The sequence below is a fragment of the Podarcis vaucheri genome, assembly GCF_965113315.1.
Source record: "Podarcis vaucheri genome assembly, chromosome: 8".
NCBI lineage: Eukaryota > Metazoa > Chordata > Lepidosauria > Squamata > Lacertidae > Podarcis > Podarcis vaucheri.
This window is the reverse complement of record NC_138766.1, coordinates 67,234,247-67,261,185: the sequence shown is the minus strand read 5'-3', so window position 1 is coordinate 67,261,185 and position 26,939 is coordinate 67,234,247. Positions and strand designations below refer to the sequence as shown.

Genomic DNA, 26,939 nt, shown 5'->3' with positions numbered 1-26,939 from the left:
CTGGTAAGCAAAGAGGAAGGGAAAAACTGAATTGGGCCATCCTTATCACTTTCCACCCAACACCTCCATGATGTCACCGGTGTAATTATTAACACTTTTGGGTCCCTAGTGGTGTGGGGGGGAGGGGCAGGCTGCCTCCTCTCCTTTTGTGAACGGGGAAGAGCAACCGAGGTGGAACAATGCGAGGAGATAGCAAGGGGGAGGGAGCGCTCCGGAGGCGTGGCTCGGCGAGTGGAGCACTGGATAAATAGAGCGCGCTCAGCGGAGATCGCCCAGGAGTGACTAGCCCGGGCGGAGAGTCAGCACCGCGGACAGCGACATCTCCAGCAGCTGCAGCAGCACCGCCACCACCAGTCGCCGCCTTTTCTCCTTCCTCCACCCAAAGGTGCACGCCATGGCCGCGGAGACTTACCTACAAGGCGTGGAGATCTCAGCAAGCCAGTTTTTCGAGATCTGGCGTCATTACGACGCTGATGGTGACTACAACCCCCCCACCCCACCCCTTCTTCTCAACCTGTCCCACCTTGGCACCCAAGAGCGGGTGGAGAGGGGTTCCGAGGGCTCAGCTGGGCAGGGGACACAGAGGCCCCCGGGGGGAAGAGGACTTTCCTCGCCACTCCTCTGCCGCGCGCAGGAAAACTTTGCCCCGCGCGCGTGCCAGAACTTTTGCCTGCGAGCTGCAACGACCGGGAAGCGTTTGCGAAGACTTAACTGCACCGTTCGTCTCTCTCTCTCTGTCTCCCTCCCTTTCTCTGTCTGTCTGTCTGTCTCTGGGTGCCTTGGGAGCGGACCCTCTTGGGAGCAGGGTTCCTCGTTTTCCTCTCTGGAGGCACCTCAAAAGTTCAAGCGCACCCACTCAATAAAGAATGCATAGCGTTAGAAGCTACCTGGCGATGTTGCTTTTCTTGGGGACAGAGAGAGATGAAAGTTCTGTAAACACGTTGAAAGGCACCGCTGTTTTTCAACGCGCAAATGCCCCCCTCCCCCCGCTTTTCCAGCTGGTAAGGGAGAGTGAGCTAAACCTCCGCAGCTGTAACGAGCGATGCTCTCCCTTTTCTTTGTGTTGCAGGCAATGGGTACATGGATGGAAAGGAGCTGCAGTGTTTTATCCAGGAATTGCAGCAGGCGCGAAGGAAAGCGGGCTTGGTAGGTTAATATTTTTTTCCCCCCTTGCTTTATCTCATCTTCATTAAAGTAGAGGAACTATCCTCAGGTGAACTCCAGCAACGAGGCGGCGCCCGTTCTGGGTGCATACCTCTGGTGTAAAGTGCAGGTGAATATGACCTAGCGATTATCAAAGGAAAAGTGACTTTGGGAGATCTGGGGGAGATGGAAACTAGATAAGAAAGTTTCTTGGATCCTTCTATAAGAGCAAACCAGGTGATACTGGAGTTCTTAAAGTGATGTACAAAAATGTGCAAGGAAACGATTGTTCTGTTACTTCCTCAGTTTTTCCCACCCCAGTGGTTAAGAAGAAATTCAAAATTAGCTGGATGCATTGTTAATATGTTGGCTGAAATACATTTCTGCCCCTTGGTGGCCAATAAACAGATCTGCAGATTAGTTGTAAGTAGAACTAACTAGATATTAGATAATAGTTTGGTTTTAGGATAGTGGAATATTAGCCCCAAACAGGGCTATCTGACTGTTGTAGGTGATGAACATGTTTACTGGGAAAAATGGGGGGGATTAAAATGGTAATCATTGATGTGTTATTTGGCGTTAAAGGTAGGAGATGTTTGGGAATTTTAAGCAAAAAGTTTTAAAATAATGCAAAACATATTAACTGCTATCCCTGTTTGAAATAAGAAACTATGTCTTATCGGAAAAGGAAATGGGAAAATAGGCTTGCTAGTTAATGAATATATCATTCAGAGAAAAAAGAAAAATGAAGTATTGAGAGTCAGGTTTAAGATTATGTGCCAAATACAATGAAAATCCAATTAAGAGAGCTCAGCTCTGAAAGATAGTCAGTGTCCCTTGAAATAAAGCTGAAGTTATCCAGTGATATCTGACCAAGTCACACTTGGAATAGACTGACTGAAATCAATGAATTTAAGATCATTGAATTCAACTGATCAGTGTACTTCAAATTTGACTGATGTTGTATATTACCAAGGATGTGTATTTGTAAAATATTTACACAGTTCCTGTAAGATTATTCCAACATTAAAATACATTTGAGCTGTCCTTTAATGATTGCGAGTTGACTGCATAAGTGAAAGTTTGAGTCTATCTACAAGTTTACAATTTATGTGCGTACAGTTGAGGCTGCCTACAAAAATTGTAATCAAGCGTTATAAAATACATATTTATGATTACTATCAAGGACTTGAAGATGTGATGCAAAAATGGATTTGTAATAACTTCAATTATTTTTCAAATGAAGTGATGGCTGGTTCCTATCATATACTTTTTTATTTTTGAGGTTTCTGCACTGTTTTCACTTTTGGCTTTGCAATATGAGTCATTGTCTACATCTCCATAAGAGAAAAATAGATTCATAATTTATTTTTCGAAGCAATCACTATTAAATCTACTCTCTGTTTAATAAGTTCTTCATTCAACTGAAAAGATTGCATTTTTTAATAAGGCATTCGTCCCATTTTCCCCCAGGTTTGAAAATGGTGTCAGACTCCTATTAACAAATTCAAGTTCTCTCAAAGTGATATATAAAATCTCTGTAGGCACTTTCTTGTGTGCCACCCACAGTGTTATATGTACCATTTTATGCCTGCTTTGAAAGTGCTTAGGTGTTCTTGCTTCTGGACAAGACTATTTCTGGAATTTTCTGAAGAGAACAGCACCAAAAGTTCAGTTCTCTCATTGGATCATTCTTAGCTTCTTGATCCTTGAAGCTTTTCTCTTTTCCTGGACTAATGCATGTCAGACTATGAGTGGTTTCAAATCTAAGCTGATTCTTGGATTTGAAAGGCTTGTTTTGCAGATATTTCTTTAGTTCACACAACTTGTTTCACTAGATACTATTTCAAGCAGCTTTTGAGTTTCGTGTCCTTTCTCAAAAGCGGTGTGTGGCAAAATTAATGTATGTTCTAAGCAATTTTTGTGGTTTTACCATTATTTTCGTACACACACAACAAAAACTTCAATTTTGCTTGCATTTCAGAAAGCTCTTGCTCCTTTCCCTCAACAACAGTACTTAATGCAGTTTTACAACTTAAATTTAAATCTCATTCACCTTGCATATCTTGTCTATATTTCCAGTTGTTGTTTTTTTGGTTTTTTGCTGTTTAAAAAAGACTGCTTAATGCTCTTTCCTCCCAATATTTATGACTTGTAATATATTTGTCTTAATTATGTTTTGGCATAGACTTGGTGGGTAGGATTAATGGGTGAAAATGAATACTCCCCTGTAGGATATGCAGCGTATATTCTGTAGGTCTGCCAAAGTTGCCCCCTCCCTGCCCTGTGGAGAACTTCTTTCCTTCTGCAATTCTTAACCCCTAATAAATTAAAGAAAATAAGGCTTCTACAATCCTATGTATGATTGCTTGTAAGTCTCACAGAGTTTGGTGAGTCTTAAGTATTTATAACAGTCATAGGACTGGGCTGTATGCATAGTAAAGGAAGATGTTTCAGAAGCTCCAAAAATCTATATAGTTAATCTTCCATGCTTCAAATTTACCTCATCAATAAATTCTGAAAATGCATTGCTTTGTGCATCATCTTGCTGCCCAGAAACAATTCCCAAAGACTTCTGGGGAAGATTTGTCTTAAGATCTGCTTTCAGTTGTGCTTTATGCCTGACTGACAAGTGCCCAGTACAATGAAGTGTGAACACAGCTGCTTAGTAACAACTTGATGCTTAATCATTAAGTAGTTGTAGCTTGGATATAATATAATCATTATGTTTCTCTTAAGCCCTGCTTGGGCATTCAAAGAATGTATGGAGGAATAAAGCATGGAGTATTGGGGTGGCGGCTCCTTAGGGGCTCCTCTTTAACCTCTCAACATTGAACAGGAAGGCCTGAAGGAAGGGATCTTCATGCATTCAACTGAACTCCCTTAGAATCCTCCCTGAAATCGTGGTTCTGATTGCTTAGAGTCCCTGATCTGACAGGTGATTCCAAGCATGTTCAAATGTACACATGAAGAATCTTTCCTTCAGATGTTTGGCCTCACTATGTGGACATCAGGGAGGAGATGGAGATGTTGGAGCTGACCCAATGGCCTTTCTGGGCTTTAATGCCTCTGCAGTATAGGCGCCTGAACTCCATGTGGAACACTCCATTCCTCCCAAATAATACAAAGAGTGGTAGAGGTCCCCTTGCTGAGTTACCCACCTTGCTGTACTTGCTTGAATTTCAGTACAATGCATGCAAGGATACAAGCACACCTTTCTTATGGGGGTGGGACACACACATTAAAAACTCAAACTGCTCACCACAGAATTGGGAAATAGACCATAGTGAAGTGTGCATTGTTCAGGGATCTATTATTCATGGCAAATAAGATCTAAGAAAATATTTCAGCGGCGCCTGTAGATGCCTTCCATAGTTGTGCTAATTTTATACCTGCCAGTAGCAATCTTTTTCACTTCAGTATCTTTGAGAATACGGCATTATTTGTTTTCACTGCACATTTGAAATAACTAGTGTGGATTTCTGGTAGGAAAATGGAAGTGAATTCAGCAGTGCAGGGCATCTAGCAGCCTGGTCCTATGCAAGTTTCTCAAGAGGAAGTGCCCCTGATTTCAGTGGGACTGACTTCCAAAAAAAAGCATCCTTGGCTCTGCGTCCAAAGGCTGCAGTCTCACGCACAGTTGCTTGGGAAGAGGTCCCTGTGAATTTAGTGGGACTCACTTTTGAGTCCATACACAGGCTCAGACTATACAGACATTGACACTCAGCTGACGATGAACCACTGTCTCATTTTTGTGATTCGTCTTAGATATGTGACTCATCTCATAGCCAGGTAGTGGAACTGTGGAAGGGAGGTTTTTGTTTATTAAACTGAAGAAAACACCAATGGTTATTATGAACAAACTCCTTTTGAATGAAATTTGTAGTGATGATGAGAGACAGTGTATGCTACTGTGAGTGTCCACAGTTTGATCAATGTTAACAGTGACAAGTGAATGTGGACAAGCCCAGACAAATTTCATAAACGTCAAAAGACTCAGAGATACATCTGTCAGAGTTGACAGTCAGTTCAATGTGATTGTCAACATTCACTGCTATATGTTCATAAAATGGCATTCCACATACATTTATTAAATTTGTCTGAGATGGTCAGAATTCATGCATGAATGTAAAACCAGGACAAATTTTGGACGTTCACCATAACATAAAATGAATTATACTGATGTTGTTTTATGAGTTGCTCTAGAAAATTAATAGCTTTTATATATTTACTTGCTTGGAAATAGTTTTAATCATCTCTGTGTTAGCAGCATGTAGCGAGAGAGGGCAATTGCATTTTTAAATTGGGCTGAATTTTTGCACCTTTCCTCCAGCCTGTTTGTGTCCTTTGTGTTCTTTGTCAGCTAGTGCTGATTTTTGTTTTTACTGGAAAAGTCCTCTTCATTGCATGATTCTCGTCTTGGAGATACTGTCAAGAACATGGTGGCATCATGGGGCTATGTAGCCAATTAGATTTTACTGTGTGACAATATCACTGAGTGCAAATGGAACCCTCCCACTGCCCACACTCTCAATGGGGAAGGAAGAGGGACACTGCCCCCATTGCCCATCTGGGGTAGAATGAATGATAGAGATGCATATTTAGGTGAGGATGTATCCCATACTGACTGCATCATTTCCAATGGAATATTCATTTGGATATGAATCCAAATGCACATGTCGATCCATATCCTGTCCCAACTAGTCAAGTAGGAAGGACTGAAGGAGTGCTCACCTGGTTGCCTCAGCAACATGGCTGTGGCCCGTTTTTCACACCTTTTTGCAAAGCGATGCAAATATCACCAAGAAGGGGGGGGGAGAGACTTTAAATGGCGGGAAAGCACAATAGTCAATGTTTTGCATTCATTGCTGGATATAAAAAAAAATTTATATGCCACTGTGTATAACTTTATATTTAACAACATTCTGGAAAATCTGAAAGAAGAAATTCTGCAGTTTAGTGTTTAATTTTGGAGCAGTTAAAGCCCTTAAGGCACATGGTTTTAGGCTCAGGATATTACTAGACGTGGCAGAACCAGCAGGATACGTTCGTAATTAATGATATGACTCCTTAGTTTTAAGAAACTGCATAGGGTACAACCTACTGGGAAGCTCCTTTAGCACCATTCATTTCTGTGGAAATTGTGCAGGAGATATTCCTGCAATGGATTGTGTCTTTCTTTTAAGTAATAATCATTGTATTGCACATTTATAGGACCTGACCCCAGAAATGAAAAAATTTGTGGACCAGTTTTCAAGTTCTGATGGAAAGATAGGAATTGTAGAGGTAAGCTAACTGGTTTACTTACTGCCATTTAATGAATTTGTTTATTCATGTTGGTCATAGCTCTGCAGTGATATAAGCCTGTCTGCAAATATTTGTATTATTTGCTTTTGATGTTTCTTGGAAAATGGTTTTCTTCATTTTATTATCTTTTATTATGAAATTTATGAACTTATCATCATTTTATTACGAAAACATTTCAGTGTTTTCATTCTGAAGTTATCCATGTAAACAACAACAACCCAGTTCTTGATGGCATTTAATCTTGAGGCTGTTTTGCATAACAACAACAACAAAATAAATGCAAAATCAAGCATAAACAAAATCATCACAGAAAACAGGTTAGAAATATCAAAGCAGAGACAAAAAGGGGGCGTCTCTTTTTAAGAAATTCAAATGACCAAAAATGTTTAGCTGCTTGAATAGTATCTTGTTTAGGCTGACATTTTCTAAAACTGCTTTTCAATGGAAACCTCACAGCAAAGACCTTTCTGGTATGGACTTAATTTGAGTCAACAACGATATGAAGAATGATATTGTTTCATTTTTGGAGTTTGCTGCATATTGCTCAGTGAGGCCTAAACATGCTTAGGTATGGCTAAATCATGCCCAGTGTGTTGGATATGGTTTTGTATAGCAGCTTCAGCCATTGACTGGTTATATAATGCCCTTTTTAAACGTTCGTTGAAACTGAAGCATAGAAAACAGTAGATGTTACTTTGCAAACCAGCTTAGCTTGATCTTGAAATTTGCTCCTGTTGCTTAAAATAACTGTAAAAATACAATGTTCACTCGAGAAAGATGTCAGTCATTGTGATAATAGGCAGGAATGAGAGTTCTTGTTTTTAATTTTGCTGCAATAACTTATCACTGGACACTGGTAAAACCATACCAGGTTAATTCTCGAACGATGTGATTATCTCACTTGTGAATGCCATTGCTGTCAGTAAGAAAGGTTAATAGGGACCAAGTATCTGATTGCTGATATAAATCTGAATATTAGAATAGCCATTCATTGAGAACTAAGATGTAGACTGTAAATAAATGTGGACTTTTGTCCAAGTAGACATGCATAGAATGACCGCTCCCCGCTTGAAATGGGGGGCGCCCTTTGCGTGGACGCGTGCAGCCCCTAGATCTGGAGCGGCTCCAACAGCATAGGCTTGGCTTTGCCTTCCCTCAGGTGGGATACCTGGAGGTCTCCGCCTACCTCAGTCAGTTGTCCAATCCCACCTGGGGGAAGCGTTGCCAAGGAAGTCCTATAAATACATTCATAGAGTGATGTATTTGTTTTTTATTGATTCAGCAGTGAATTATGAATCCAAAAGTTCAAGGCAGATTCAATAGCTTATGGTACAGATATTTAAAAAGACAGCTCTAGTTGCAAAGCCTCATCCTTTGAAAAAGGATGAAGGGAACTGGAGAGTCAAAGGGAAGAGATCCTATGAAAGACAGAGGCAATGAATCTTCAGGCAACAAGAACAACCCCATCAGAACTACTAAAAACAATGTCAGAAGAAGGTTAATTTAAAGAAAACCATACAGCAGGATAAAAGCAGTAAATAGCATTAAGAATCACTTCTTTAGGAGTAAAACCAATTGAACTCACTGGGACTTACCTCAGTGGGACTTACCTCTGAGAAAAGATAATGATGTAGAATTATGTAATCTTTAGTACAACCATCATTCTTGATTAGTAAATAGAAAATGAGACTGGCATAATTTGTTTCCAAGCATAAATCACCTAAATGCAGTTTTAGGAGCGTGTGGGTTGCAGTTTGCTTTGTTTTGTTTTAATTTAAAGGAGCATTTAAGAATGCATAGCTCACCCCTCGCTTTCTGTGATTTTTCTCCTCCTCCAAGGTGGCCCAAGATACCTTCTGTTTCCAAAATATGTTTTCTTGTGAGACAATATTTAAGCTTGTTAAAAGGCAAGCTGAATAGTTTAAGACATTTTGAGCACTGCTGCGGCTCAAGTTAAAGGAAATTCTGGGAGCATCTTCAGGAGCCTGCATTAGTGAGGTTCTTCCCTGAGCTTTTATCCATTGCCCTCGGGCTAATGTGTAGAATTTGACAAGCCACTTGTTCTTCTAAAAGGCTCCCCCTCCCAGCACTCCAGCTTATTTGTTCAAGTCACTGCCTGCACCGAGATGGGGTTTCAAAAGCCCATCCTTTCACATTCTCAACCTGCAATCATTCCATGTTTGAATGATTCAATAGCTTTATTTCTACTAGGGAAAGGTGGCTGGGTGGTAGGAGGAAGGGATGTAATGTTGGAAATATACCTTTTCCTTGTTTTGTTTTGTTTTGTTTTGTTTTTTAAAAGGGTGTACACAAACACTATTTATCTATCTAATCATTTCACGACAGAACAGAATGCAAACTAGAGGTTCATTTAGTAATCCACATAAGAAGTATTTTTTAAAACCTGTTTCACTACAGAACAGAATAAATTCCTCTCTAGAAATAACATTTTTTCACAGCACTTTCACTCCTAAAGGCAGACCTGTATAATTCGTAGCCCATTAGTCATCCATGGTACCTATGTGGTGCTTGGAAACCCTGTCATTTTTCAGATACAGCCAAATGGCAAAGCCATGAGATTTGCTGATTCCCTACTAGGCTGCCATGTGGCTAGTTGATTGCGTATGACTTGGTGTGGGTCATAAGGTGCTAATAATCAGTGTTCTGATTTTTTCTGGGACTGCAGAAATGAGTGATAATTTGTTGATCTGTAATCCATGTGTTGGTGGAAGAACTGTTCTACCAAGTGTACCCTTCCATAATATAGGAAGTTGGGTTGTTGTTTTTGTTTTAAACCAGTTCTGTTTATCCATCTAGCGTAATATTCTGAGTGGCAGCATCTCTCCAGTTCTCAGATGCCTTTCCAGTTGCCAAAATACAGAATCCTATAGACTGGGTATACTGTAGCTCAGTATACCCTGTAGCTCAGTAGAATACCTGTTTTGCATGCAGAAATACCTGTTTTGAAATAGAATACCAGTTTTGCATTGCATTCAATCCCTGGCATATCCAGTAGGGCTGGGAAAGAATCCTGCCTGAAACTCTGGAAAGCTGCTGGCAAAGAGCGTAGACAATATTGTGCTAAATGGGCCAATGGCCTGATTTGGTATGAGGCAGCTTACTAGGTTCCTATGTAATGAGGATTGAACCAGAAACCTCCTCCATGTGAAATACGTGCTATGATCCACGCCCAGTAATTGATTGGCCCAGTTCTCTGCATTAGAATCTTAATTCTGTCGTTCCCTCCATCTTTTCTTACTAGTCACCAGTTTGAATCTAGGCTGGGATGCAGCTATTTCCTTAGCATATCCAGGACTCAACCGGTTTTGGAACTTTGGAGTAATAGCACAGTAACTGAGAATACAATACCCGGCGGCACAACAGGCAACAATATATTGGTGGTGTTTTGGAGACTTTGAAGGCATACTGTGGTTCCATTTGGTTCCCTATCTTCCCCAGTGCCATTTGGGCCAGCCCTACCATTAGACAGAGTGAGGCAGCTGGTGCTAAGGAGTGATGAGCGGACAGAGCTGGGAGTGTAATTCTGTGCTAGCCTGCTGCTCTCTGGTGCAGTGTAGGATGCTGTGCCATTGGCGATGTACAAATAAGATTCAAATGTACATCTTCTGTACATTGGATGTGCATGGATGTACATGAGTGTGGCATTTTCCTGTATTTGACTTGGGCAACACACTGTCTTGAGAGGACCTGGACAGCTTGTATCCAGAGTAGCAAAGGGGTGTTGTTGTTTCTCAGAAGACTCAGGCTGTACAAAGCGCTATTAACTTCCTGTCACACTGAGATCTGAGCCATGATGAATCCATTCTGGATTATATAATCCACTCCAGCGTTTTGGCTCTACCAAAACTTCCCACAAGGACTCATTCCAATCTTTGAAACATACAAAAGTTCACATTCAGAGAGACAAATTAAAATGCTGAAAGTAAGAGATACACAAGACTGCCTTGGCAGCAGTTTATTTCCGGTTATACCAAGGCAGATACTCTGAACTATTGCTATAATATTTCAGCTGGAGTTTTGCACTGAAGCTTGGTAAACGGAGATGGGCAGCAGCAGAATCCTGTAATCTCAATTAAAAGGTAGAGACTGTTTCTTAAAAGTAATCTTGGCTGCTGGATCCATCTTTCTCAAGCAGAATTCCAAGACAGACTGTATAAAGAGCAATTTTTAAAAGTCATATCCATACCGATTTATAAAGCTGCTTCCTCACTGATGGCAAAATTGCTGCAGTTGCTGCATTTTCACTGTTGCAGGCTGAGAGGGATGTAAAGACAGATGACTTAATTAGCATGGTTTGTCATCTATATTCATATATTACCAAACTCTGTGCAGCTTCTGTGCAAGAACACATACACAGCAGTGGACTGTTTGGACTGGGGTCACTTGCAGTAGCACAGAAGCCCTAATAAACTTTGCAAGATGTCTGTCTCTCCATCTATTTTGGAAACAATATTGAATAAGTAAACCAAAGGAACATTCATTTCTTTAAAACAGGTGTGGGGAACCTTTAGCCACCCAAAAATGCTGAACCACAACTCCCTTCATCCCCGCTTGGGCTGGTGGGAGTTGGAGTTCAGTAATATCTGGATGGCGAAAGGTTCCCCACACCTGAATTTAAACGTCCAGAACTGTGAGGGGTGGATGCATTTGGATGTTGTCTTGTGCTTCTGTGCTAGTTCCAGATTTTGTGGGACCTTTGCTTCAGGGAGCCGCCCTCCTCCTTTCCTGTGTTGCCACTGGCTATTTGCTTGCTTCTCCATGGGGGCCCAATGGGGGCCACCTCCCAGAGAGAGAGAACCATGTGTGCAGAGATTGCTGCTCCTTCTCCTCACTCCTTTCACTATTTGCTCATTCAGAGAGGGCAGGTGAACATGAAGAAATCACAAGGTGGAGCAGCAGCAGGGCCAAGAGACTCCATGGGCTGGCAGCAGGGCAGCCGACTTCAGGGATGGGGAATGTGACAGGCGCCCATCTTCCTTGGTCATTGGCCATGCTAGCTGGGATTGAAGTAGAACTGGAATTCAGAAACGTTGGAAGGTCCACAGATTCCCCATCCCTACTGGGTGAGGGGCTCAGCAGGTGCCCAATGATGCCAAGCTCTGATAGCTTTGGTGGGGCTTCCTCTGTTCTCGTTAAATGAATAGAAAGAGAAAACAGGTCTTTTCAGCAGCGTCTCTCCAATTGTGAAATGCTCTCCCTGTGGAAGTTCAACCAGCACCAACAATGTCAACTTTTAATCACCAGGCCAAAGACATTTCCTGTACTCTCAGGTTTTTAAGATTGTTTTATGAGATTTTTTACGGCCTGTTTTGGTGCTTGCCTTTTAGTAGGGTGGCGAAGGATACTTCTCTATGATGGTGGATGAACACTTTTAGCATTTCTGTTTTTATTGGTTTGGGGTTTTTTTGTGTGTGTGCGCGCACACTTTGTTATTTTTGTATTTTAATTTTTTTTGTTAATTTCCCCACCACCGCCTCAAGAAAAGGTGGAAAAAAAGATTGACATCTCATTGCCAAGCAGCATTCTTTAAAAATACAGATAGAAAGTTGGGCCTTGATATCAACCACTGAAAATGTTCTTTATATATATATCGATATATTTGAAGGATAATCATTAGATAAAGTGACATATTGATGTGGAAGTATCTCGAGTCAGCTTATGCATTGATTTTACTAAAACATTGGTTCACCAGTCTAATTTGAAGCAGAAAATTAAATATTTTGAATTCCCGTGTGGCATTAGAAGCTTGTCAGCTGCCAGAATGTTCGTTTGCCTGAGTGTTTAGTTCTCTCAAACTTCATGCATCCATTTCAAGTATTCTTTTATGTGAAATAAAACCTTGAGTTTACTTTTTTTTTAAAAAAATAAAAAAATAAAAATCTAAATACCAAACATTGCAATTCAGTACTTGGCTTTCAGCGTTTCCCGTTGGTCTGGGCAACTTGAACAGTTCTTTTCTGAAATACTTAAGAAAGCATGAGGATATTGAGGTTATGCTTTGAGAACTGTGCTTATAAGAAACCCTTTGCAAAGACAACCCTCCAGACAAAGGCATTCTATTTCTAGCTCATCTAAATGTGTTAAAGCAAGAGCCTGTGGATTAGGAGACGGGAGCTGGGGACAACTAAGGTCCCAGTGTACTGCAGCCATGAAGCTCAGGTAAAGGCAATAAGCAAGGAACTGAACTTGGGGTTGGGACAAGGGAGAAGGTCAAAAGTGACATAATTTTAAGTCCAAATCTCAGAAGTCACTGCAGGACAGTTTTGGACATGGCACTGATGGGAGGAAGGGAGGAACAGGAAGTGCAGCAACCTTGTACTTCCTGTTCCCTTTCATGTCCATCCTCTCTGAAATAGAATATTCACATGCTGCAGTTCTGGTGATGCAGAAAGGAGCTCTCGATTTAGGAATAGTTTGCTGGATGTGAAATGTGAATACAGTGGTGCCTCGCAAGACGAAATTAATTCGTTCCGCGAGTTTTTTCGTCTAGCGAATTTTTCGTCTTGCGGAGCACGGTGTCGGAAAAGTTTTGGAAAAGCTTCAAAAATCGCCAAAAACCTCAAAAAAGGCTACCACACCGCGTTCTATGAGTTGCTCCTCGAAGTCAAGTTGCAACTGTATTAACGGTGTTAAGAAAAAGGAAACAAACTTGCAAAAAACACAAGAGTTTTCATCTTGCGAAGCAAGCCCATAGGGAAATTCGTCTTGCGAAGCAGCTCAAAAACCGCAAAACCCTTTCGTCTTGCGAGGCACCACTGTATTAAGTTTATGAGACAGTGGTGCAGTGGAAGAACTACAGGGCACTTCCTTTTCCTCCATATCTGTGTCCCATCAAAAACTGTAATTTAAAGGGATTCTTGGAATGCAGTGAAGATTCCCCCAAATATCACTTTGATACGGATATCTGAAGCTGGTTGAAACCATTAGACCATTTCAAAAGAAAGTTTTTGATCAGGGCTGGCCCACTCCTGAGGCAAGGCAACTGCCTAAGGCAGCAGGATCCATGGGGCAACAGATCCCAATGTAGATATTTATTTATCCCCCACCTTTTTCCTGATAGAGATCTTCATTCGCCCCTTCTTCTCTGGAGGAGAGAGGGAGGCACCATTTTGCCGTTCTCCTCAAATGCAAAAATGCATTGGGCTGGCCTTGCTTTTGATTGTCCATCAAACACCATCCCTGCCCCTGAATAATTCAATGCAAACTATATTTTTATGCCTTTTCAGTCATGAAAATTATATAGCTCTGAACAGAAGTTACAGGGGGTCAACAGCAGAAGGGGCCTATTGCATTCATGTCCTGCTTGTGGATTTCTCCTAGATATTTGGCTAATCACTGGGGGGAGCAAAATGTTGGACTAGATATATTCTTCATATACTTTTACATTATTTGGGGGGGGGAGAGAATATTGTGACAAAATTCAGGTTTATTCAAGGAAAACATGCAGCACTTTTAAAGTTCTTCAGCAGCTTGGAGCCAAAAGTGGAATGGAAGAGCATCTTCCACTGAAGACTCTGTCTGCAAATATTATAGACTGAACTTCTGCTTCCTTCCTTTGGCAGCATAATTACATAGAATATTTCAAAGTTTCAGTTTATCGTGCAACAGTTTGTTTCAATGTGGTATGCACAGAAAATCCTAGTGGGTTGTACTTGGTATTTACAGATCATTGATAAATATGCAAGTTATTTGAATTTTTAAAACATTTTCTCTCTCCTAAAGCCTTAGTATGTATTACATTTATTTGATGAACAATTGATTTAATTCAGTCTTAAATCTTTTACAGCTTGCTCAGATATTACCAACAGAAGAAAACTTCCTCTTATTCTTTAGGTGCCAGCAGCTGAAATCAAGTGAGGACTTCATGCAGGTAATCTATATACATTTTTGCATTTTGCAAAATTAAATTGCCAGGTTGAAAGAAATGTTTTTGGTTGTGCTTGATTTAGTTTTAATGGCTAACTTCTCAATTCCAGACATGGAGAAAATATGATAGTGACCATAGTGGCTATATTGATGCTGAAGAACTTAAGGTAAGAAGCTATCTATGTTTATTTATTAATATGCATTTCCTGCCCCTACTCCAAAGGTTTTTTCCAGGGGTGGTAGCAGAATAAATTGCAAGAACAGAAAGACATAGTAAAACATACAATATATTAAAGAAATTTGGTGTGGTTTTTTTAAAGCCCTTTCCTGACTTAACTGTTGAGCCCCTCAAAACGACCCTGGTTGTCTTGCAGTGTTTCTTAAGGTGTTCAGGGTCTGGGCAGTTCTGCAGAGAGTTTGAGTTCCCTTATCGTGGTGATAGTGGTGGGGACCCACAAGGCATGCATCTTTTTGTATCTTTGCTGTTGTAACGTGATGTATGGCCTGGTGTCATTAATAAGAGGCACTTTCAGAGGATCTGAAAGATGTCTGGGAAGAAACTGTCTCCAAGGCATTTTGGGTCGAAGCTATTCAAATTAGAGGGCTACACAACCCAATGCAGTCTTAATACTGTGCTCTTCCCATTCCAGTGATACAAAACCGCGAATGTTTAAAGACAACAGGAATCTTCAGTGTTGCAAAACAATAACTCACATACCTCTGTATCATTTTTTTAAAGCATTGGCGTTTTTGTCAATTTACTCCCTTCCTCCTGGTATCCAGAGCCATCTTTCCCATTGGGTTTACTGGCGCGTTGCACCAGGGCACCGGCCTCTCAGGGGTGCCCCAGTGAGTGGGGGAGCTGTGCGGCTTTGCTGGCAGCCTCCCCTTTCCCTCCTGCATGCCCGCCAGCTGTGCCCCGTCAACCATATGGCTGGTGGGTGGGCAGCTTGCCTCCCAAGCCTCTGTGGGAGGAGAGTGATCCCCGCAGAGGCTTGGGAAAAGGTCGACAACTCTGGGAAACGGGTGTGTGTGTGTGTGTGTGTGTGTGGAGTGCCAGATGGATCTCTGCACCACTGCTCCAGATATGCTTAAGATGGCCCTGCTGGTATCATCATCATCATCATTAACTGTTCATGACTATCCCACTGCAGATCACAGATGGGGATTATATGATTGAGTAGTCACCACTGCAGAGGTGGATGGGTAGTAGCTAACTAGAAAGCTAAACACTGTGCTAGCCTTCTCTCTGCCTGGCTAGTTTCTATGCAGGTAGCATTGTGGTCTAAACCACTGAGCCTCTTGGGCTTGTGGATCAGAAGGTCAGTGGTTTGAATCCGCACAACAGGGTGAGCTCCTGTTGCTGTCCCAGCTCCTGCCTAACCTAGCAGTTCGAAAGCACGCCAGTGCAAGTAGATAAATAGGTACCGCTCCGGTGGGCAGGTAAATGGTGTTTCCATGGACTCTGGCTTCTGTCATGGTGTTCCGTTGCACCAGAAGCGGTTTAGTCCTGCTGGCCACATGACCCGGAAAGCTCTGTGGATAAACACTGGCTCCCTCAGCCTGAAAGCGAGAGGAGTGCCACAACTCCATAGTCACCTTTGACTGGACTTAACCGTCCAGGGTTCCTTTACCTTTACCTTCCCTATAATGACAAATTGACAAAATGATTCCTCTAGCTAGCAGGACCATTGGCCAGGGATGATGGGAGTTGTAGTCTGGGGACCCAAGGTTGAGAAAGGCTGATCTAGAGAGTCTTGAGCTACAAGCTGGCTGGCTGGCTGCCCAATATTTGGAAAGTTATTCACTGATGGTCTAGGAAAATCCCTGTTGATTATCCCCGAGTTTTCTGGATATTTTGATACAAACCAAAGTGGATTGCATAGTTGTCAGAAGAAGGCGGCAAAGGCCTATAGTTCACTATGAAGCACCTGCTTTGTGTGTGTACAAGGTCCCTGGCAACTCCAGTTGAAAGGATCCTGGGAAGCAGTGCTAAGTGATTGAGATGTGGGAAGTGCTGCTGTAAGGCCAACAGTCTTGGACTAATAGAATCATAGAATCATAGAATCATAGAGTTGGAAGAGACCACAAGGGCCATCGAGTCCAACCCCCTGCCAAGCAGGAAACACCATCAGAGCACTCCTGACATATGGTTGTCAAGCCTCTGCTTAAAGACCTCCAAAGTAGGAGACTCCACCACACTCCTTGGCAGCAAATTCCACTGTCAAACAGCTCTTACTGTCAGGAAGTTCTTCCTAATGTTTAGGTGGAATCTTCTTTCTTGTAGTTTGGATCCATTGCTCCGTGTCCGCTTCTCCGGAGCAGCAGAAAACAACCTTTCTCCCTCCTCTATGTGACATCCTTTTATATATTTGAACATGGCTATCATATCACCTCTTAACCTCCTCTTCTCCAGGCTAAACATGCCCAGCTCCCTTAGCCGTTCCTCATAAGGCATCGTTTCCAGGCCTTTGACCATTTTGGTTAATAGTCTAAGCTTGACCAAGGAAGCTTCATATATCCACCAAGTTTGCCTACAGGCCGCTTGGTGCAGCTCAAGGCCTGGGAAACTACTCTGCCTTGATGCCACTGTGGGCTTAATACTTTCCCAACCAGCTACTCTCGAGATGTTTTGAGCTATAGCCACCCCTGCCCATTGTCTAGGTCCCTGGGAGCTGACATCTAAACCATCTGGAGGATCCTAGGTTGGGAAACACTGGTGCAAAATTTCGAATGGGCAGTTGCCAGAAAAGCACAAACCAGCTGTCCGATGGGTAAATTCTGCCCTCACTGAATGTTCTTAAAGCTCTAGATTTAAATCTACCTGCCCCCCCCCCTCCACTGAGTGGCCTGGTTTTCAAACTGTTATTAGACTGGCTGCTCTTCTTCTCTTGTGAAGAAGAAAGCAGCCGGAACATGGCAGTGAAGCAAATCCATGCTGACAAGCCTTTCTTGAGGAATGGCTTCGTGGGAATCACTGCTTACTTGTTCCATCAGCTTCGTGCTGCAACGTGGGCCTTGTACCCCCCCAATCAATCTCTGCTCCATTTAGTGCAAGACTCTCCACCCCCAACTATCAGAACAAGCAGAAGATCTTGTCTGAAATAGGAAAAGTAGCAATACTCCAAAGAATTATATTAAGAGGTTAGAACAGGTGTGTGTGCTTGAGAGAGAGATGCTTCCAGGCAATAGGCATTTGCAATTCCCCAGCTCTCTAGACTTCTTGCTTAATAAGGATTTTAAATGTCATTACGAACTAGGACAATTGACTGGTCTCCTGGGAAAGCAAGTGTCATTTCCTAGATGAAAAACAGTATTTTTTCAAAGGTCAGCAAAGCAACTTACTGCCTTCCTTCGGTTTTATTGTCTTTTTTTACACTTACCACTCGTGTTTGTTTTCTTTCAGAGTTTTTTGAAAGACCTATTGCAGAAAGCAAACAAGCAGATTGAGGATACAAAGCTGTCAGAATATACAGACATCATGGTAAGAGGAGGAAGCTATTTCGTTCAGGGAACTTAGCTCCCTGTCTACATATTAAGGCGTATCTGTTCTAGAAGCTAGGATCTTCTCTCACTGCTGTATTTTCCCCACCCCTTATTTGAATTGTGAACTAGCTTGCTGCATAGGATTCACAGATACCAAGCAGCAAAGGGAGACTCCGATAGATATACCATAATTAGAAGGAATATAGCAGGTATGGCTGCAATGTAGCCTTAATTCATTTCAACGAAGTGTGTGCAAGTTCTCATACACTTCAGACAGGAGTTATGTTGTTAGATTGAAACTCAGGAGTTTGGACAATGCCTTACACTGAATTTACATGAAGCAGCTTCCCAGGTTCTAGTAATCTATTTGGCACACATTCAGTGTCCTGGTTAAATCTTGATATAATGGCCTTAAGACAGATTGCTTTTGCAAAATCACAATGCTTCTCTTGCAATGGAAAATCAGTGCATGTGAATGTCTGGCTGGTTTTATTACAAGGCCAAAAAAGAGGCAAATTTAATAGATTTATTAAATCAGCAAATTATTGTTTGACTGTGATATTTATGATCTCCGTCCCTTCTTTTATTGCATATGTAATGTTTTGACATGTGCTTAAGGTGTCTGTTTTTTAAAAAAATGGTAAGACAATGAAGATGGGCTATTCCAAATCAAAATGCAGTGGACCCTCCAGATACGATTTTAATTCATTCTGGGGGTCCGTCCACAACCTGAAAAGTCCGTATCCGGAGGCACTGCTTCTGCGAATGCGCACACGCTGAAACCCGGAAGTATACACTTCCAGGTTTGCCGTGTTCGCAACCCTAAGTTTATGTATCCAGAGGGATACGTAAGTAGAGGTACAACTGTAATAGATTGGATCCAAAAGTGCCCTTCTGTGAACCAAATGGTTTTGGATGCAGCAGAGGTTTCCATTAATGGTGGAGGGGAAACATAGGAAATCTGTTTGTATACCAAGTCAGATCATTGGTCCATCTAGCTCAGTATTGTCTACAATGATTGGTAGTGGCTCTCCAATGAGCTACAATCCTTCCCCAGATAGTAGATACCTGCCACTTCCTTTTGTTGATCACTCCACCATCTTCCATGCTTTTCTGGAGGACGCGTCAACCTTTCAAAACAGATTTTCTGGGGACACAGGCAGAAGCCAAGAGCAGGACTTTACTCAATGAACTTTGGATCCAGCCCAATGAAGAGAGTTATAAAAGCAGCCATAGGGTGAAAGCACATTTGAGGAACCCTAACTGTAAAATGACCACAGAAACAAGGCATTTTTTAAAAAAATACCCACCTGTCTCTTAGAGGCCAATTCACTTGCACTAAACAGGCATTAAGATACAGGTGATGATGTTAACTGTTTTTGGTTGTTGTTTATTGCTGGTATTGGAGAGGAAAAAATGTTCACACAACCCCTCCCTTTTCAGCTCAAGATGTTTGATGAAAACAATGATGGGAAACTGGAACTGACTGAAATGGCCAGGTATGTATTCTTCTAAGAGGGTGAGGGAATGAAATGAGCACCAATCAGCAGATGAAACGAGAGGGGGAAATGGCCGCATGTGGCTGAGAAACAGTTTCTATGAACTGCAAAAATTTGGGCTAGAAACCTCTCTTCTTCTCAGTATTCAACCCTTTCATTACAAAGATGAATCATGTATTGTAGAAAGAAAATGTGCTGAATATATATTTTTTTGTTGTATGTTGCTTATCAAAGTAGTTTACAAAGCATATTGCATTCCTCCCCCCTTAAAATAGAATCCACAAGTGAATTAAATAAATAAAAATTAAGGAAAAGTTTGAATGGGACAAGCAGCCTACAAAGAAGGATTTTACATGAAAAAATGTACTGGGGTTTTGCAGCTCATTTTAGTAAACCATTTCCTAGTCAGCTGTCAAGGTCATCTCCTCTCTCGTTTCTTGAAAAGGTTTGCCTTTATACATTTTCCAGATATGCAATTCAAGCTCCTACTGTAACCACTCAGCAATTGTTCTGACTTCTGCTTGTGTTTTTCTCCAAAGATTACTCCCAGTACAGGAAAACTTTCTCCTTAAATTTCAGGTTTGTAACACGATACTCCTAAAAGTTTGAACACGCATAATATAAATTATATGTGTGAGTAGTGATCCAAACCACTACTGTTCTAATACCTGTTTTCTTTTTTTAAATTAGGGTGTCAAAATGTGTGGGAAGGAATTTAATAAAGCCTTTGATACATTTGATTCAGTAAGTAGACTACCTACAATATTTATAACTCATTTTTATTTTTAAAAGATCTCTGATCTTACGTGTTCTGCAAGACAAAACAATGTAGCTGAAAGCAGCTGAAAGCAAAGTTATAATTGCTCATGTCTTTTGTTTTCAGGATGGGAACGGCTACATAGATGAACAAGAATTAGATGCTTTGCTGAAAGATCTCTGTGAAAAGAACAAAACGGTAATTCTAATTTTATTTCCATTAAAAGTGCACTTAAACTCTGCCCTCCCCATCTAGTCAGTTAAGGCAGTTGCTCTGAATTCAATATATTTCAGTTTCTGGATATAACAGGAAGATAGGGTTGCCATATTTCAAAAAGATAAAACCAGGAAAACCCCAATTCATTGAGAAATCAAGAAAACATGATTTTTCAATTAGCTTGTCTAAAATTCAGGACAAAGCGCCACCTTTCAGAGATCCCCCCCATTTCAATTCCCCCTTTGAAATCCTGGTAATATCCTGGAAAATCCAGACGAATGTCAGTCCTACAGGAAGGTGTACAGATAACTCTAATTTCACGTACCTGCCATGTGCTCTGGGAAAAAATGCACTTTCTGGTTTTTTTGCACAAGATCAAGGCAACCATTTTGAGTGCCATGCAAGATCTCATCCTGAAAAAAAGTGTTTTGGGGGGTGAGAGCGAGGCGTGGGTCATATGACTCGCCCAGGGTCTCAAAGGTTGGATGGCATGGTATCATAGGAAGCTACTTTCTGCTGAGTCAGGCCATTAGCTCAGCCTTGTATACACTGACTAGCCGTGGCTTCCCAGGATCTCAGCCATACCTGGAGACATCAACAACTGGCTGGGACCTTATGGATGCAAAACAGATGCTCTATCTCTGAGTTACAGCACTTTCTCCTATCAAACAGCAGTAGTTTTACTCCCAAGTTATTTCCCATTTCAGTGAGCAACTGTTCTCATCCCTCTGACCTTTGTCTGCAGGCAGAGTAGAAAAAAACACTACTTATCTTATACCTTTCTTTGTATTAAGTGGGCATTGATGATACTCTCAAAACCATTTTTGTTCTCAACCATACTGAAAGTGCATGCGCTTGGGCTCTGCTGTCTTTTCTCGTGTAGCAGTAACACTTTGTGTACCCACGTTAGTAACTGAACTGGGTTATAAAGCATTCTCTCTCTCTCTCTCTCCCCTCTCTCTTAAAAAAACCTCACAGGAATTAGACATTAACCACATTGCAACATACAAGAAAAACATCATGGCCTTGTCCGACGGAGGAAAGCTTTACCGAACAGAACTTGCTCTCATTCTCTCTGCTGACGGGAATTAGAGCCCTCTGATTACTTCCACTTAACTAGTGATATATTATATCTTTAAAAAAACGACAACAACAACCCAACAACAATAACTGTGCACTATAAGAGGGTAGGCTTTACTTTCTTTTATATCTTGTAAATTTAACACTGCATATAGATAATTAGCCAGGATATGTGGCGCATTCTTTTCAGCTTGTTTCTATACTGTTTGTAATGTACAGTTTTTTGTAACTACAAGGTTGATAAAGAGGATGTCTATGTTTGGGCCAGTCCGATTCATTTAAAGTAATAATAATAATAATGACTCTTAAGACAGAGAAGAGTGGGAGATTTCAACACTCAGATTTCACTGAGACTGTTTTTGGCTTGTTATGTACTTTGGCATTTGGGGCTGCAGCAGCAATAATGATCTCCATTAATGAAATGGTTCTTCTCACTATGGTGGAGAGAAACTCTGGGGCGGGGAAACTAAAAGTTGTCAGACTGCAACTCCCACCAGCCCCAGCCAGCGTGACTAGGCATGATGGGAGTTGTAGTTCGAAAACATCTAGAGGACTACAGCTGCCCCACCTGTGGCTTATACTCATATCCACCTCTCCAGAGCTGCCCTGCTGCCTGTCGGCTCAAGTCAGTGGACCATAGGGAAAACCACTCTTAAGACGTGGAAGGGCTACTTATTATAAGCTGTCCTGGAGTGGCAATCATGCCCACTTCAGACTTGCCCCGTGGCATACTTGCTGAAAAGGTTAGCCCTGACTTTGGAGTTACTGGAAGCTTTAAAGAAATGATCAAGAAAGCAAGTCTGTTCCTTGCAAACGATGCTAGAAGCAATGTTTCAACTGGGGGGGCGGGGGGAGGTCTGAGGCTCCTGGCAAACAAGCATTGATATTAGAGAATGTAGCAGCGCTGTAGTTAATTGCGTTAATTCCGAACGAGTTATCAGTCTTACAGCTTTCCATTTCCCCCTGACTTCGGATCCCAAGGCCACAGGTACCTTGGGACACTGAGGAATTTAACTCCATGAGAAGCCTTTAAGCTACCTTGGTAGCCTAACAGGTACAACGATGTCTTACTGTATAAACTGCAAGCTTGGCAAGAAAAGTGTACAACAAAGGATAGGCGGGCAGAAAAGGTACCACAAGCCGGCCTCTTTATAACTTTTAACGTTTAATGATTGCTGCTGTGTCAGAGAATATAACAATCCATTTTCTAAAAACTATTTCCACTTGCAGAATATTATAATTCTAGCAAACTGCTGTTTTTACATCATTCTGTGTAATCTATAATTAAATTTAATATACTAAGACTGCTGGTGTCTAGTCTGTCTACTTCCTATGTTCTGTTACTTTGGCAGGTGATAAAGAAATAACTTACGCTTTTATACAGCTAGGATCCACAACACGGTTAAGCTTGCATTTTGCCCAGGTTAACCTCAGTCGCCACAGTCTTGTTTCCATGAGATAATCAGGGATAGTCCTTTCATTTCAACAATGCATGGCACCATTCCACTGAAATTCATAGGACTTACTAAGTTACGAAAATCCTATGCATCTTTATATGAGCACAGCTAATTTTGTTCATGAGCTGGGCATCCCTCTCAGTTATCAGCACTGAAACTTAAACCACCTTTCATTTTTTTCCTGGATTATGTCCATTGGCTGCAAAAGGAGACACAATGGCTGATATCCAAGTACTATTGCTCTGAACGTTTTGAAAAAGTGCATCCTGTAAGATTTCTGGACTACGTTAACAATTGTATGAGCATTTAAAATTGCATTACTTCTAGAACTCCCATGTGTGCAATGTGTTCAGTTCTTTGGTTTAAAACGTGGGCCCAATTTTAGAAAGTTAAAGAGGTGGTGGCTGTACATCCCAGTTAAATCTATGTAATTTCTCCAGAAATCTAGAAATGAGAGGGATATGAAATCATGCATATTTGTGTTAATTAAATGGGGTTGTCGCTGCTTATGAACAGGGCTAAATTTAATCCATTTAAAATGCTTAAAAAGAGATTTATATAAATAAATATATATATATTTGAAGGGTGCTGATTTTATCCTTTCACCACTGGATAGCTCAGTTGATTAGAGCGTGGTGCTGATAACACCAAGGTTGCAGGTTCGATCCCTGAATGGGACAGCTGCATATCCCAGCATTGCTGGGGGGTTGGACTAGATGATCCTCAGGGTCCCTTCCGACTCTACGATTCTTTGAAAGCTAGAAGTCATTTCGCAAAGATACAAAATGGCCTCCAACGAGCAAGTGCCTTGTTTCATTTCTGAAAATATGTACTAAATTAGGAGTGTCTCTAGGTGAAAAAAAAGGCTTAACGCATTAAGAGGCTTAGTTAAGTTCGGTGGCCTATTTTGACAATTCCGCTACAAGCCGAGTGAGCTAATTCTTCACCTTCTCACTCACCTCTAACTTCTCTATGCAATGTAAAATATGACTGTATTCTGAAAGAGATACAATGATTTGAATATCTGCCTAGAGGCATGATTATGAATGGCAATATGATTAAACTTAGATTGACAATTAAACCATCGATTTGTCTTTTCATGCTCAACTGAAAAGGGGAAACCTCATGCTGTGAATGTGTATGATGCAAGACCAATCAGAGCAGTGCTGGGCTTAACTTTTTCCCAAATGAAAAGCATTGGAAATAGGATTCCATCTTTCTCTGAAAAGGATATTTTGGACCCCACTGCCTCCCTGGGATATAAAAACTATTAGGGTGCTACCTTATTATGCAAAAAGCTAAGTATTTCAAATAGACGTCATCTTAAGAAAACACGAGAAGTCTGAACATGGAAGAAAGAGTGCAAGACACCAACCTTATTTTCATTGATGACTCTGGCTCCTTTAAAGGATCATGTTCTATAAAGTTAGCCTAGGCCTCCAGAGGCTGACACTTATTGTGACTGTATTAAGGCAGAACGGCGTTGGTGGTGGGGAAGGTCTGAATTATCACCCCAAGTAGTTGCCACAAAAATTAAGGGCTTCATTCTTCAATTTGTTCTTTGCTGTCCTTCAAGCACTGACCAGTGGCAGTTAGCTCACTGGGTTGAAGTGTGGTGCTGAAAATGCCAAGGTTGTGGGTTCGATCCCAGCATGGGCCAGCTGCATATTCCTGCCATGCAGAGAGTTGGACTCGATTATCCCTGGGGTCCCTTCCAACTCTACAGTTCTAATTCTTGGGCAGCAGAGCCTGCCAGTCAGAGCAGACAGTATTTGGCTTAACGAAACAATAGTCTTAAAGCAGCTCAGTGTGTTCCCCCAGCTGTTGGAGCTGCGTAATGGGAGTAGACCAGGCTTCCTCAACCTCGGCCCTCCAGATGTGTTGTGACTACAATTCCCATCATCCCTGACCACTGGTCCTGCTAGCTAGGGATCATGGGGAGTTGTAGGCCAAAAACATCTGAAGGGCCGAGGTTGAGGAAGCTTGGAGTAGACCAACATCTGGAGAGCCACAGGTCCCCCACTGCTGCAGATGGCCTGGTATCTTGACAGCCTCTGCTTAAATGCTTCCAGCAAACATCCATCATACGTCTATGGTGCAACTTTTCTGCTGGCTGATAAATTACACGAAACATCAGCAAGACTGAAAAGCTGCGTATGCGGATGTCATTGGGTGAAGCAAAATCTCGCTTCCATTTTCATCACCTGCGCTATTAAAAAATTATATATTACCATCTAACATTCAGCAATCACAACCGGCATCAATATTCATGCCGATCAGAACCATCAGTTCTAGAGGAGCAACATGTTGCTCAGCAATCCATAATTAAGCACCTAAATATAAGTGCCCCATTTTCCCCAGCTGCTGCGTGGCTGCAAATCCCACCGGCATCAAATGGGAGCAGCCAATGCTGTGAATCTCTGTAAATCAGGCCAAGGCAGATCATTTACCATTTTCTTTTACTGCATTTTATGGCTACAAGTTAAACTATAAGGATGCAAGTCACACTACGCTTAGTAGTTAAGTCCAACTTACATTCATACGAAAAAGTAGAAATTCCACAAGAACTCAGAAAGCCACGTGGTAACATCCCCCCCTCATTTGAAACATCAAATGCTGTTTTTCTTTTGTCCAGGCCAGGAAAATAGGGTTTCACTTACCCACACTGATGTGGTGGGTAGTTGCAAGCCACATATAACCCCAGTGTGTCAATTGCCTCCGCTCAATTTCATTCCATTTAACTTGACTCTTGGTAGCTCTCAACTATATCGAAAGTTTGCCCCTTCCTGTTAAAGCACACATTGGCTGCTGCAAGGTGTGAATTGTGCCTCATCTCCCAGTTGCCAACCTAGAGGCAATAGGAGCGAATGGACTTTGTGGTGACAAAGGGACTTACTGGCTGTTTGCTTTTCTAAGAGGGAGGTTTAGCTTTTCAAAGTGGTCCTCCCATATATCTAACTGCTGGACAGCACATTTAAGTGCCTGTTTTGTGTTTCTGCGAGGTTTTTTTTTTAAAATCTCATTTCAAATATTCTACACATTTTCAGTACCATGGAATTACGCTGGTGCCAGCTCAATATGCCACCTACGTTTTACTGGGCTCATTTCCCTACAGCAATTCAGCTTGCATAGGTAGGGAGGCTGAAAATCGCACAGGTTGTGTAAGACCTTTATGAGTTTTCATAACCTGAAAAGTACTTCTGGAGGTTTTCCTTCCTGTCTTATGGTTCCACCTAGTGGCCACTTTTGACTTGGAAGACCAAGAACGAATCCTTAGCATCTTTGGTTCAAAGGACTGTCTTAAGAAAAACAGAACTGGGAAAAGCTTGAGATTATGGGAAGCTACTGTTGGAGCGGACAATCCTGGAATGACCAATGGCCTCAACTCTAAATAAAAGAAGTTTTATTTATGCTTTTATTTTATTTTATGCTTTTATTTTATTTTATTTATTTATGCTTGGCAGGGGGTTGGACTCGATGGCCCTTGTGGTCTCTTCCAACTCTATGATTCTATGATTCATAGGAGTACAGCCGGTCCCAAAGAAGAACAATCCCTACCAATCTCTAGGGCAGAGGTGGGAAACCCGTTTCAGCTGAAGGTGCATATTCCCTGTGGAATAGGCAAACTCGGCCCTCCAGATGTTTTGGGACTACAACTCCCATCATCTCTAGCTAACAGGGCCAGTGGTCAGGGATGATGGGAATTGTAGTCTCAAAACATCTGGAGGGCAGTTTGCCTATGCCTGCTCTATATCCTCTCTCCAGGAAAGCAAGGGGCATTGTCACAGTTCAAACATACATTCTGCAATAAAGCTGCTAGGCATATTTGCAAAGCTAAGTGGGGTCTAGTACTGTTTCATACTGGATGGGGGAACACGTATTGGGATTCCTGCATTGCAGGAGGGCTGGACTGGATGACCCTCAGGGTCCCTTCCAATTCCATGATTCGAGAAGAGTGCAAAAGCAGGACTGGTGAGGGGTGTGACCCAGGAAGATTTCTGAAGGGCAGATACGGAGGCCTGGAGGGTTGCGTTTGGCTCCTGCCCATCTGCCAAATTTTGTGGAAAGATTAAGGATCTGTTCTGCCAACTAGAAAAGGTTCCACAT

General features: G+C 41.8%; 1 protein-coding gene and 1 long non-coding RNA gene across 2 annotated transcripts; one reads left to right on the top strand and one right to left on the bottom strand.

Annotated features, from left to right (window-relative positions):
- The first annotated feature begins 264 nt into the window (after nucleotides 1-264).
- CALB1 (calbindin 1) lies at nucleotides 265-24,184 on the top strand. Its single transcript, XM_082233690.1, has 11 exons — nucleotides 265-476; nucleotides 1,070-1,146; nucleotides 6,358-6,429; nucleotides 14,258-14,341; nucleotides 14,448-14,504; nucleotides 17,744-17,821; nucleotides 19,267-19,322; nucleotides 19,862-19,901; nucleotides 20,013-20,066; nucleotides 20,206-20,277; nucleotides 21,274-24,184. Exons 1-11 carry the CDS (start codon nucleotides 395-397, stop codon nucleotides 21,385-21,387), a joined length of 786 nt encoding a protein of 261 aa, XP_082089816.1. The 5' UTR covers nucleotides 265-394; the 3' UTR covers nucleotides 21,388-24,184.
- LOC309538327 lies at nucleotides 20,086-26,233 on the bottom strand. The gene is made up of 3 exons (XR_014222168.1): nucleotides 24,208-26,233; nucleotides 20,621-20,708; nucleotides 20,086-20,258 (listed from the first exon to the last, which is right to left on the bottom strand). It is a non-coding gene; the product is annotated as an uncharacterized lncRNA (long non-coding RNA).
- Nucleotides 26,234-26,939: the final 706 nt, after the last annotated feature.